The sequence below is a fragment of the Varanus komodoensis genome, unplaced genomic scaffold (genome assembly GCF_004798865.1).
Source record: "Varanus komodoensis strain SLA01 unplaced genomic scaffold, ASM479886v1 scaffold23, whole genome shotgun sequence".
In the NCBI taxonomy this organism is placed as follows: Eukaryota; Metazoa; Chordata; class Lepidosauria; order Squamata; family Varanidae; genus Varanus; species Varanus komodoensis.
In genome coordinates, this window is record NW_025335627.1 from 4784059 (window position 1) to 4797210 (window position 13152).

Sequence of the window (13152 nt, forward strand, 5' to 3'; positions counted from 1 at the left end):
ATCTGGAGGTCCAAACATGCAAGACCAATTCTGCCCTGCCTTCATTGGCTGCCTGTATGCTTCCCATCCCAAATTCAAGGTGCTGGTCTTAACGTATAAAGCCCTACGCTGCCTGAGACCACAATATCTGTCAGAGCACCTTTCCAAACCCCAATCTACCCAGACACTACACTCTGCCTCTGGGACTAGCCCATGGGTCCTCAAGCTATGGCCAGCAGGATGGATCCAGCCCGCCATGGCCGTCCCTCAGGCCCGCACTGCCGTTCGCTGCCCGTGTGTGCGCTTGCTGCACGGGCGGGGAGGCGGTGGCTTGCTCACTCGGAGATGCTTTTGGACTCGCTGGGAGATCTGCCAGCGAGCAAGCCACCGACATGTGCACGATGCCACCTCGCGCGCACCTGATGGCACCTCACCGGCCTGCAATGGTCACTGCAGCCTTTCAACTGGCCTCCTATTGAAAAAGTTTGAGGACCGCTGGGCTAACCCCTCAATGGGCCTGGAGGGTGGCACCTAAGGGGAAGGCTTTTTTGGTGGTTCCTCCCCTTCTCTGGAACAACTTCTTTGTGCCAAATTTGCTGTCTTTTTGGTGCCAAGTTAAAACAGCATATTTTGCAGAAGCCTTTAAAGACCTCCCTTGTCATTCAGGGGCCTGATAATGATTAGCCAGGCTCCTTTCTTTTACTCTTGGCCAGGTCATTGTTGTCCTTTAATTTCTTTATGGTGTTTTAAATTAATGTTTAATTCTTAATGTTTTATTTTTTGTATTTTATTGCTTTATACTTTGTTGTAAACTGTCCAGAGAGCTTCAGCTACAGGCAGCATAGAAATGAATTGATTATTAATTATTAAATAATAATAATAATAGTTTAATAACAATGCCAAAATAAAAAACTAGTTGCTGCTACAAGTGGATGTGAGTGGCGACATCGAATAGACTGGATAAAAAGCAAGTTCTGATCTAGTCAATTTTAGCTCTCAAAGAAAAGAAGAACTAAATGTATGAATATATGGATAAGAGTTTGTCTCTTTACATGCTTAAAGACAAATATTCCAATTCTGTTCTCATGAAAAGTATTCTTCCAGATCGTGGAACTATGAATTGCTCCACATTGCTTTACAGAGAGACTTGAGAGAATAATATCTTCTTGAATTCTCAACGTATTTAATCAACATTCACTACGAATTTTGAAATATGATTGAAACTTTTGTTGAAGTTTCCCAGTTCAGGTGCCAGCTATTGCCCCCTTGGATATCCTAGGAGAGGGCCATTTCTCTGTAACAGCATCTCATCTGCACTTTAGGGATAGTAACCCAACCATTTTCCAGGGGTTGTTGAGAGGGCTGCTGCAGCCCAAACTACAGTGGACCAGGCACCTTTTTGCATGTTCAAGTTGCACTGAGCAGTCATAGTGGTTTACTGTGCCACGCAAACCCGGTGAAGGGGCCTTATGTGAGGTTTAATACATGCTAAAACCAAGATGGCCAACTGCTGCACCTTGAATATTCAAAATGGTCCTCTCATGAGTTGCACTTAGGAGAAACATGGCAAGTATTTAACAAGAGCAACGCTCTTTCGCATGGAAAAATTTAGGGAAAAGTTGAATGTTTTAAACATGGCAATGGTGAAATCTGGGTGATGGACCTGAAAAAATAAAAAGGAAATTGACCTGGAACACTCAGTGGTTAAATACAAGATGCCTGCTCAGCATGAAGCACGACGATTTACTGCCTGGCAAAATATTTGTAGCGACAGATGAATGTGGGCATTCTTCACCTTTTAACATGGCTTCTATGAAATCTCCACTTGCTTTAGTGTATGGCATCCTCTCTATCATGTGCCTGTTTTCATGGAGATCTTCTAGTCTCAGTAAAGCTGACCTGACTTAGGAAATTATAATTCTACCCCAGTTTCAGTGTCAGGATAAATGACTGCTAAAACACTTTCTCTTGTTCTATGGTTGTCAGGACTAACAACACCGCTTTCCATACTGAATTTATAAGGGACAGACATGAAGGTCTAGCTTTATTCATTTTTTCCTCTCTGCCTGTAATTAGGTGAAAAATTCTATCGATGCAATTTCTGCCTTTTGCTTCTTGCCCTTTTCTTGCATTTTACTGCACACCATTTCATTCTATGGTCATTTTTTTAGAACCAATGACAATGCTTGGAATTAATATTTTTCCAGTGTTACTCTGGAACCGATTCCTATAAGGCATCTGGTGAAGCTCTGAACTACTATCTGCACATTTCAAAAGCTTTAAACATGTTGGCTTTTGTGATCACTCTGAACCATTTGGCACATGAAAATATCTGAACTGCAAAAGGAGGGGAACCATTTCTCTGGTCAGTTTTGCACGCAATGTAATTAAATCTAGACAATTTATTTTCTACAGTTTATTTTCCACTGATGGCAAAAAAGACCATATGGACATAGAAGAAGCAGGTTGCTTACCTGTAACTGATGTTCTTCGAGTGGCCATCTGTGCAGGCACACATATGGGTGCTGCGCCTGCGCAGTGCCTTTGGCTGGAAGATTGAAAGCTAACGGTTTTTGGCGGGAAGAAAGCTCCGCTCCCCCTCCCCCTCTAGCCTATAAAGAGCGGAGCGTCCACCATTTTCATCAGTCTTTGAAGACCAAACATTCACCCCCATGTGGAAAAAATATCCGTACTATAAACGATATCGGTACCATGAAAAAGGGAAACGTTCGGTACCGACGAAAATGTCCACTCACCGACACCAAGCGGGGCCGGCGGGTGGGTTGTGTGACTGCACAGAAGACCACTCGAAGAACATCAGGTACAGGTAAGCAACCTGCTTTTCTTCGTTGTGGCCTCTGTGCATCACACATATGGGTAGATTAACAAGCTTACCATTATTGGAGGAGGGGAGGTGTCCTCAACGAAGAACAGATGAAAGAACGGCCCTGCCAAAGGAGCAGTCTTGCCTAGCACGAACATCTAGGCGATAATGCTTAGCGAAAGTGTAAGGAGTTGCCCAAGTAGCTGCTCTGCATACGTCATCAGTTGGGACTCCCAACGCGAAAGCAGAGGATGTAGCGACAGCCCTAGTTGAGTGGCTTCAAGGAACTGTAGGTAAGTCAGTACTAGCCAGCTGATAAGATAGGGTAATTGTATGGACTATCCACTTGGAAAGCCTCTGAGGAGTGACTGGAGCGCCTTGATCTCAGGTGGAGTATTTGACGAAGAGTTTATTTGAGCGTCGAATAGACTCAGTCCTCTATCTATAGAAGGCTAGGCAGCGCCAAGCATCAAGTGAGTGCAACCATCTTTCTAACAGAGTCGTTGGGACGGAAAAAAGGCAGGTAAGACAATGTCTTGTCCCATATGAAAAGAAGTGGCTACCTTAGGAAGAAAAGATGGATCTAATCGCAAGACAACTTTTTCTCTGTGAAAATTCAGGTAAGGAGGATCTATGTGGAGAGCGCATAGCTCACTAGCCCTTCAAGCTGAAGTAACCACCACAAGAAACGCTGTCTTCCAGGAAACAAGGTGTAAATCGACTATTGCTAAGGGTTCGAAGGGAACTCTCGTAAGCACTTGTAAGATTACAGAGAGACTCCAGGTAGGCATCACTGGTCTGATTGATGGGCTAAGATTATGAAGTCCCTTCAGAAATCTCTTTATAATAGGCTGAGAGAAGATGGGTGATCCGTCAACTAAGCCACGATGATAGGTGATTGCTGCCATGCACACTTTAATGGAAAACGGCTTCAGTCCAGACTGATGCAGTTCTAATAGGAACTGAAGGATTTGATGTATAGATGCAGCATATGGAGAGAATGAAGGAGACTCGGCAAAGTTCAAAAATCGTCACCATTTTGCCGTGTAGACAGTTTTAATGCAGAATCAAGGATGTGCTGAATATCCGGATGAAAGGCTGTCGGATCCGACGGGACGTTGCTTGGATCCGATGACGCAGGAGGAACAAGTGAAGAAGCACTGAACTCACCGGATCCTGAGGCAGGATTCGACCCACTTGCAGATGCCATCGATACCGATAGCAAAATGTTAGTTATCGAATTCGCCACGCTGTTAAGTTCAATGACAGTAGATCTGGATGGCGAAGCGTGCCATCCCATTGGGTTATGAGGTACGGAAGCAGTGGAAGATGGAGGTATTCTCCGTGGGAGATGTTGAGCAGTGTCGAAAACCAAGCTTGGCGTGGCCACCAAGGGGTAATCAGTAACCCCGTGGCCCGATCGTGTACTATCTTCACTATCACTCTCATAATAAGAGCAATCGGGGGAAAGGCGTAAAAGTTCAGGTTGCTCCAGGGGATCATGAAGGCGTCCCCTAGGGATCTGTGCCTGATTCCCGCTCTCGAACAGAAAACATCGCACACCTTGTTCTGTTGGGTGGCGACAGAAGTCCACGTCGGGAAACCCCCAGCGACGGAAAAGACGGTCGCACATCCGAGGATCTAGTTCCCATTTGTGAGAGATGAGCATGTGTCTGCTGAGAAGATGCACTTCCACATTGTCCGTACCAGCTAGATGGACTGCCATCAGTGTAATGTCTCTCGGGATGCACCAATCCCAGATTTTCATTGAGAGTCTGGCCAGAGTTGGTGACTTTGTTCTGCCTTGCTTGTTCAGATAAAAGACGGTGGCTATATTGTCCGAAGTTATCTGAATGACTTGATGTCAGAGAACGTCCTCAAAAGAACGCCTTGAATACAGCCAGGAGTTCCAGGAAGTTGATATGATTCCTGGATTCTTGATGATTCCACGTGCCCTGAGTGTGTAGATCGGAGCATAATGCTCCCCATTCTAGGAGAGATGCATCACTACCGAGGGTTACTGAAGGGCATCGGGGTCTAAATGGAACCCCAACAGTCAGGTTGGCTGGAACTGACCACCAGAGTAGAGAATGGAGCACAGAGGATGGAATTCGAATCAATTTTGACGGCAGATCCCTCTGTGGATGGAACATCTTATTGAACAGGAGTTGTAAGGGACGAAGTTGAAGTCTGGCGTGTGGGACCACAGCAACTGAGGAAGCCATATGCCCCAGAAGTCTCTGGATGGACTTTGCCCGAACTGTGCCGTCTTGTCGCATTCGATGGATGTGGCGAGCAAGAGTCTGTTGTCTGTCCCGAGGAAGGAAGACTTTTCCCACCGCAGAATCCAAACGGGCTCCGATGAAGGTAATCGTCTGTACTGCAAGAGAAGATTTCTTAGTATTAATGCATACTCCCAGATCATCTAATAAGGCACAGGTCGTACGGATGGAGGTGAGAAGTCCTTCCCTAGATTGGGACACCAGCAACCAGTTGTCAAGGTAAGGGTAAATTTGTACCCCTTGGAGGCGTAGAAAAGCGCAGACAGGGGCCATACATTTGGTGAACATTCTTGGAGCGGTGGCCAGTCCGAAAGGCAAAACTGTAAATTCGAATAATTGGGATGCAACAGCAAAACGAAGGAAGCGCCTATAATTCGGGTGAATGGGAATGTGGAAATAAGTATCCTTCAAGTCCAATGAGGCGAACCAATCCTCTTTCCTTAGCAGCGGCAGAATATTTTGAAGGGTGGTCATTTGAAACTTTTTCATTGCGATGAATCGATTCAGATTGCGTAAGTCCAAGATCGGACGCAGACCACCATCCCGCTTCGGGACCGTAAAATATCTGGATTAGAATCCATGAGGACCGTCAGCCGGGGCCACTTGTCGAATTGCTCCTTTACAAAGAAGTTGTTGGACTTCATCGAGCAACCGGCAAGCATGATGTAAACCAGATTGGACTCAATGGAGGAACGATGTTGAATTCTATCCGATAGCCGTGCTGTATGATGGACAATACCCACCGATCAGATGTGATGGACTCCCAAATGGGGAGTCGGCCTTTCAGCTGGTCCCCAGATGAGAGGGGGGTGGGTATGGAAGGAATCAGAGGAGTGGTTCACCTGTCCCATCAACGCTGTCTCCTATCTCCATCGAAACGACGACGGCCCTGCTGATATCGCTGCGGAGGCTGTTGACAGCGGCGTTGCTGTTGCTGCTGCCGGTGTTGAGGCTGCTGTCGAGGCTGGTATGATTGCCTATAAGATGGACGGGTCCATGACCACTTATGCCTGGTCTGGGTCTGTAGCTCCATCCTCTGTGCCGTCATGTGAGACTCATGGAGTTTCTTTAGCTTGTGGTCGGTCCTCGAGTGGAAAAGCCTGGACCCGTTGAAGGGCATTTCCTCTATTCGCCTCTTTGTCTCCTCTGGGAAGTTACAGTTCCGTAACCAGGCATGCCTCTGGAGGGAGATGGCACCGACCAAGGCCCTCGAGTCTGTGTCCACATGATGTCGGGCAGTGGACAACTGCTGGACGACGACTTGCATCGCCTCCTTGACGAAGACCTTAGCCAGGTCACCCTGGTGGTCTGGGAGGGCTGAGACGATCTTATGGAGGCGCTGCATAATGAAGTATTGATACCTCGCAAGCGTCGCCTCGTAATTGGAAATTCTCAGCCCTAGGCCAGAGGCAGCGTACACTCGCCTGGCCAGGGAGTCGATCTTCCGTCCCTCCTTGTCCCTCGGTGCAGTGTGACCTCTTGCCTTTCTGCCCTGGGAGGACTCCAGCACCACCGAGTTCGGTTTGGGGTGGCGGAGGAGGAAGAGTATGTCCTCCTCCCGAACCCGGTACATGGATTCGTACCTCCGTGAAATCATTTGGGTGTGAGCGGGCAAGTCCCAGGGTTGCATCATTGCCTGTTGCAAGGTGGTGATCAGCAGCAGGACAATCGATGTAGATTGTTCCCCATGGACGACATCATAAAACTTGTCCGTACTTGGTCCCGGACGCTGGACAGCATCGATCTCAAGGGACTGGACAAGGCGGGACAACAACTACGAGAAGGAGACATGCGATTCATCCGGTGACGCAGGGCCTTAGGAGGTCACAGTGACGTCTGAGGAGGTAGAATCGACCTCCGAATCGTCGGAATCAGCACCATAATACGGGGGAACCGATGAAGAGGACTCAGCCAGAGAGAAGGACCGGCTACTCTCATCCCGAGGAGGTATTGGGGACACAAGCCTCAGGCCCGAGGACAGCGGACGGTCGCAAGGAGGTGGTGAAGATCGACCCCTGGGACCAGGGTAGTATCCGACGGAATGCGGATCGCCCCAGGCCTGGTAGTAGGGATGGTACCATCCTTCCGAATGGTGTTCGATGGAATGACTCCGGCTCCTAGGCAGGGACATTTCCACATCTGCCTCCAATGTGGCTGCGGGCATAGGTGTGGGAGACCTAGCCCTAGGGGGAGAATCTTGAATCTCCCCATCAGAAATTGACTCCCGTGGTAGAGTTGGGAGAGGCTCCGCAGGAAGGTCAGCCACACAGTGAGGGGACCCTTGAGGGGTAACCCTCATAGCTGCCTGAAGGACCGGGTCAGGTGGAGTCGATACGGTAATTGCCGTCGGTACCGAGGGGGCCGTCGAACCCGAGTCACGATGCCTGGGACGCTCCGGATCCTTAGATTTCTTCGGTGGCTTCGGAGCCTTCTCCTTCCTGGCCTTCTTGTGGTCTGCCGATTTGTCAGTATTGGCATGCTTGCGCTTCTCATGCTTCTTCTTCAGAGAAGCAGGCCGAGCGCCCATGGTAGACGCGCTTTTGTCCGAAGGGTGAGAGGGTGGAGCCGAAGGGCATGAGGGCAGAGGCGCAGTGGAAAAGCCAGGCTTCAGAGTGGTGACTAGTGGGTTAGACTGCAGAAGAGCCCGATCCCACAAAAGCCTCTGTAGGCAGTTCTCATGATTTTTCCTGGCCTGCTTAGAGAAGGCCAGGCAGTGAGAACACTTATCGGTCCTATGCCCTTCCCCCAAGCAGAGGAGGCATAGGTCATGCGGGTCTATAGGAGACATCTTAGACCCGCATTCCGCGCACTTGCGGAAAGCCGCTCGCTGCGCCATCGTAAGAAAAGGAAAAGGAGAAGATAGTGCAAAGGGTAAGAATATATTTTTGGTATATATATTTTTTATAGAAGATCGAAAGAGAGTTGCAACGATAGAAAAAACAGAGAACTATTAAGAGGAACAAGAATTTCTACAAGAACTACTAATACTATCAGGACTGTAATAACTGGGAGAGAAGAACAATCGAGAACGAACAAGATGAGCAATGGTCAGAGTGAGAGTGAAAGCAGCACGAGGCACAGTGAATGAAGGTCGCAAAGACTGAACAAAATGGCGGATGCTCCGCTCTTTATAGGCTAGAGGGGGAGGGGGAGCGGAGCTTTTTCCCGCCAAAAACCGTTAGCTTTCAATCTTCCAGACAAAGGCACTGTGTAGGTGCAGCACCCATATGTATGATGCACAGAGGCCATGACGAAGAACCAATGTTTCTTTTTAATTCTCTCTGAGTGAGCATAAGTCTACATTTAATGTCCAAACTTGTTTTTCTTAGCAAGACATGTTCGAAGGCCTGTATCTTTGTATTCTTTCTACATTTTTAGACATTCTATCCAAAATATTTTCTGTTTAGTACACTCATCCAACACTCCTAATTCACAAGGAAGCAATAATTTGCAGTATAAAAACTAACCTGCTGTGCTATCCTCTGCATATTTACTCAGACGTAAGCCACAGTGTGCTTAGTGGGGCTTATTCTACCACAAAGAAGATGAGCCGTACGCAAAATTGCAGGAACGGAAGGCTGTTCATGCAACTCTTCAGCCTCCCCCCCCCCAAGGCACAGCCCGCATTCTTCAGGCGGGTGTCTGGACCCTCCAGAGGGGCATTTTGCACTTGAAGCCTCACTCAACCTGCCATAAGTCAGGCAACTGGGTCACCTGAGTCTCCTATGGCTGTACTAACCTCTATAGATGCATCACACCCACAGCTGGTCATCAGAAGCCGCATGCATGGTGATGGCATCTCTCCGGCAAATTTAATGTAACTCTGCTACAAGCAAGAATTGTATGTGTGCATGCACAAACACCCCATTATGGCATGTTTTTATATTTAAACTTTTTCTCTCACACACTTCTTTAGTTCTGTTTTTAGAGCTGGCACCTTCAAAGCTCAATTGAAGCTTTATCCTTATCTTACAGTAGTACAGACTAAGCATCTGTCCTACAGAGTTATGTAAAGGGAAGGGAAATGACCAGTTCTTCATCGTGGTCTCTGTGCATCACACATGTGGGGTTTTGCAGCACAAGGCCTAGATTAGAGAGAAACTTCCACAGAGCAGGTGACTACTAAGAGGCAGTGGGGAAAAAGAATACAAGTTGGAAAGTGGAGACAACGCATTCAAAAACACTTGTTTCTATCAGAAGCTGTTATGAACTACGAAGCTTGCAGCAGATGTAAAATTTCCTGACAGTGCTTCTGTCATTGACCCTCTGCACTCTGCTGCTAAAGAACTAACCATGCAAAGAGCTTCAGCCATGGGTCAGACCAGAAATGAAATATAAACAAACTGAACATTTCCTGCTGTGAAAGTTCCCCAGGTCAAACAAGATATGGCAGGCAATTGTGCCCATGTTTCTCCCAACACATTTTTGAAATCAAAAGCAGCTACAGATACCTTGTTAAATGACTGGGGAGAGAGGAGGGAGGTGTTACCCCTTCCCTACTGCCAAATGGTAGCCTCTGACAGCTGTTCTTGCTTTTCCTGCTTTTTTTGCCTCCCCCGGCATGTTTTGCTTCCACTAAACTCAGATAAGGGAAGTGAACAGTGAGGAGTTGAACCAGCCTGCACATGGAGGGTTCAGCAGCCCTCAGTAGCCATTTCCTGGATTGTTAGTATCGGACTCTTTGTGACTACGGTAATTCTGAGTTCAAACAAACCTACACAAGTAGATTAGCCCTCAGTAACTTTTTTGTTAATGGTGGAAAATGATTCAAGACAGAGTTGTTAGATTTTCTGCTCTGTGCATTTCTATATCTAGCCTTATTCATATATAGTCTTATGATTTGCTTTACACTTTCATTTGCCATCCAACACTGGGTAGTACATTGTAGGAAGACATTTTATGAGCAATAAAAACTATTGTGACATAGCTGCCATTTTTTCCAACAATAATGGGGATTTCTAAGCTGTATTTACCCCTTGGGCAAAATCTCACTTGTGGGTGCTTGAATTTGATTTCTCTAGCAGCCAATAAGTAATGGAATGAAAAGTGCAGAAAGGCCTTGGGCATTGGGCCTGCTTTATCAAGCAAGATCAGGGAGTGCTGGATCTTGTTCTCTGCACTCCCGAACAGACTTCACCTGACTTCCTTGTGCCTCACTGACTTACCAGCTGTGTAACTCAGCAAAGGCAGCTTTGATCTTCTTCACTGAATTATCCACCTCCTCTTTAATCATCATGCGGTATCTTGTCAGTGACACAGTGCAGCGCTGGAGATCTTTTACAGATTTTTCAATATTTGGGCCTGTAAGAACAAACAGGGATCAAGTACCAGTTTGGTGTCAGATCTGATCTTAAAGTGTGGAAAATTAAAATGCAGCCAATCCAATGCAGCCAATGCAGCACAAAAAGTGGGAAAGCCTGCAAGAATGCAAAATAAAAACACTGGATTCAATTTTTAAGCATTAAACTCATATAAATGAAGAGTACAAGTGGCTGTATATTCATTTGATAATGTGCATTTCAGTAATTTATAATCAAGATCCATTTTTCAATAACTGTGTTGTGGGGTATAATTCCTTAAGGGCTGGCTGCGCATGCTGGGAGTTGTTGGCTTTTTTCTGTCCAAGCATGCACAGGATTGTGCCTCAGATCTCTTATAATAAGTTAGTTTAGCTTTCAAAAGCCAGTGTCCAAATGCTTGCACCACTGCAAAACCAGTCAGGGCTTAGGCAATTTCCAGTTAAAACCAATTATCTGTCTGACTACTGTCAACCAACAAGTAGTAAGTTCTAAGTTTTCTTCATTTACAGTTTCTTTTAAATGGCATTTATGGAGATCTGACGGATAATATAAAAGGCCCAAAGAGATTTGCTACTGGAAATGAGAAGGGCAGTTTTCCTTGTTGCACCTTCCCAGCTCATGCCAATCTGGACTCATCAGAGGTGGAGCAGGTGGGGGGAAAGTCTGGGAAACTGGGGCTCTAGACAGCGAAAAGGGATCAGCAGAGGCGCTTGTCTCCAGGTGTTCAGGCAGACTCTAAGAGAAGACAGCGTTTAGAGCTGTTGGGAGGGGATGTGGGCAAAAACTCCAGGAGCCAGCTGAGGCTGTTACGGCTCCTGACCCCATGACATAGGAGAGTCCGACAAGCCAACTAGAAGGTCAGCGTACAGAGAAGAGGCTAGTCCGCCTTAGAGGGGGCCCTCTCAGAGGGATGGGGCCCAGACTTCCTCAAAAGGAGGGTTCTTGGAAGTAGATGCTAGACTGAGTTCAACAAATGGCTCTGTGCATGCTCAGAGACCCATTCTTTGCTGGTTATACTTACTGGAAGTGCACTGGTGAATATAGAGCTATTTGCCGAAGAACTGTCTTTTTGGAATTGTGAGCAGGAGAACCTGGCTTGGAACAATAGCTTATCTTTTATCCCTTTTAGTGGGGATTGATTCTGAGCTGCATTTTTTGTTATTAGAGCCTTATCCCTCAACAGGGATAAGGATAATGTCACTAGACATTACATGTTTCCAAAAATTTCCATAAATATGCCCATTCAACCTTGCTGAAAGCCCTGTGTTGTTTAGATTGGTTAAAGATATAACCCTATGCATGGAAGGCCTTCAACTCTCAGCATGTCTCAGCCACCCAGGGTTACATTTACCATCCTTTTAATATTTTTATGTGGCCTGCAATGAAACTAATCTGTTTTTCATTAAAATATTTCTTTATCACTGTACGCACTACATTTGTCACCACAAAAGATCAAAATTTTACCTCTGGTGTGACATCATACTGAAAAGCATTTCTAAAAGTCAAGCAGAAGTTTTTATCTTAAAGTTGTGTTCAGCCTGTGATGTTTTACACTGAACATATCAAAAAATGTCAGCTATAATGAAACCAGTGCATGATTTTCATATTAACCCCCAGTTCTCCATACAGCCTTCCTTTTTTTGTGAGTGGGGGAGATGCTGATGGAAGGAACATGCAAGGAAATCCACTCCTGCAGATTCCCTTCTTTCCACATGACATTGGATTTGACCAACAGGCTATTGAGAGAAGGTTCACAATGAAACTCTTTGAGAAACCCTGTGACTGGGAGCATCAGCTTTCCCAGTGACTGCTAGCTATTAGGCATGAAATATCTTCATTCCCAGCATTTGCCTTGTAGAGTAGACAAAATAATATTTATATGTGATATCTCTTTTAAAGGCTACTGGAACTAGATACCTATGCTGCATGTAATACCAATAAAAGCCTTTCAAACGATAACAATCATTCGCTGGATTACAACAGAAAGTAAACAAAATCTCTTTTACCTCTTTTTTTGTTTGAATCTCCTGATTTTATTTCCGGAAAGGAAGCAATGACAGGTGACTTCACAGTGGGTGTTTTTGCCTTCAGTTGACCAACACTGCAAGGGGGATGGGGCAAGGGCTGAAAAGTATCAGGCAACTCTGTGCTATTTACATATTTTTGGTCTGCATTTGTAGATACTTTCTTCTGTTCTGTCTTTTTGTCTGCTAAAAGAGAAAAAGTACAAGTAATTATGTGGTAGGAAGCCCTTAGTAAAGTCACTGTTTATGGGTTAAGAAATTAAATTATGGAAAGAAGTTATAACATCTGCATGAGTAAAAATTAGTTTTGTTATTTTTCAGCAGCTTAAAAGAATGATGAGAATTGGTACATCCACAGTGATAGGATTTGCTGTGTCTCATTCAGGAAATTACTACGCATTCATTTTCAGCAATCAAGATGACCCAAAAGGTATTTCGGGATGACCAGGTTAGATGGATTTCATTTGCAGTACTTTTCTACTACTAGTCCAGAGCTATAACAAAAAAAAAAAGAGGGAAAGAAAAAGAAAAAAGTAATAAAATCCTCAGGGACACAACCAGGGAATGCCAAGTCACCTTAATATCATCAGCATTGGATTGTGTACCTCTGAAAAATGGGGGAACAATCTCAGTTTGGGGGCTTTCACAAAATTCATCTGAGCTTACTGAATACAGGTATCAATGTAGATTAAGAATTATAGTAAGGACAAAGCTGCATGTGAAACAGGACACTGATGTCTGGG

The 13152-nt window shown here is 45.7% G+C and overlaps 1 protein-coding gene across 3 annotated transcripts in view; it reads right to left on the reverse strand.

Annotated features, from left to right (window-relative positions):
- The window catches only part of SPATS2L (spermatogenesis associated serine rich 2 like), a 98248-nt gene that overhangs the window by 20608 nt on the left and 64488 nt on the right, over positions 1-13152 (reverse strand). For 2 of the 3 annotated variants that reach the window (XM_044431843.1, XM_044431844.1), the window contains exons 6-7: positions 12392-12595; positions 10251-10386 (exon numbers count right to left, since the gene is read on the reverse strand). In XM_044431843.1, coding sequence (XP_044287778.1) covers positions 10251-10386; positions 12392-12595 — 340 coding nt within the window. The remainder of the gene's footprint in view (positions 1-10250; positions 10387-12391; positions 12596-13152) is intronic. The other variant, XM_044431845.1, reaches the window with a different exon arrangement.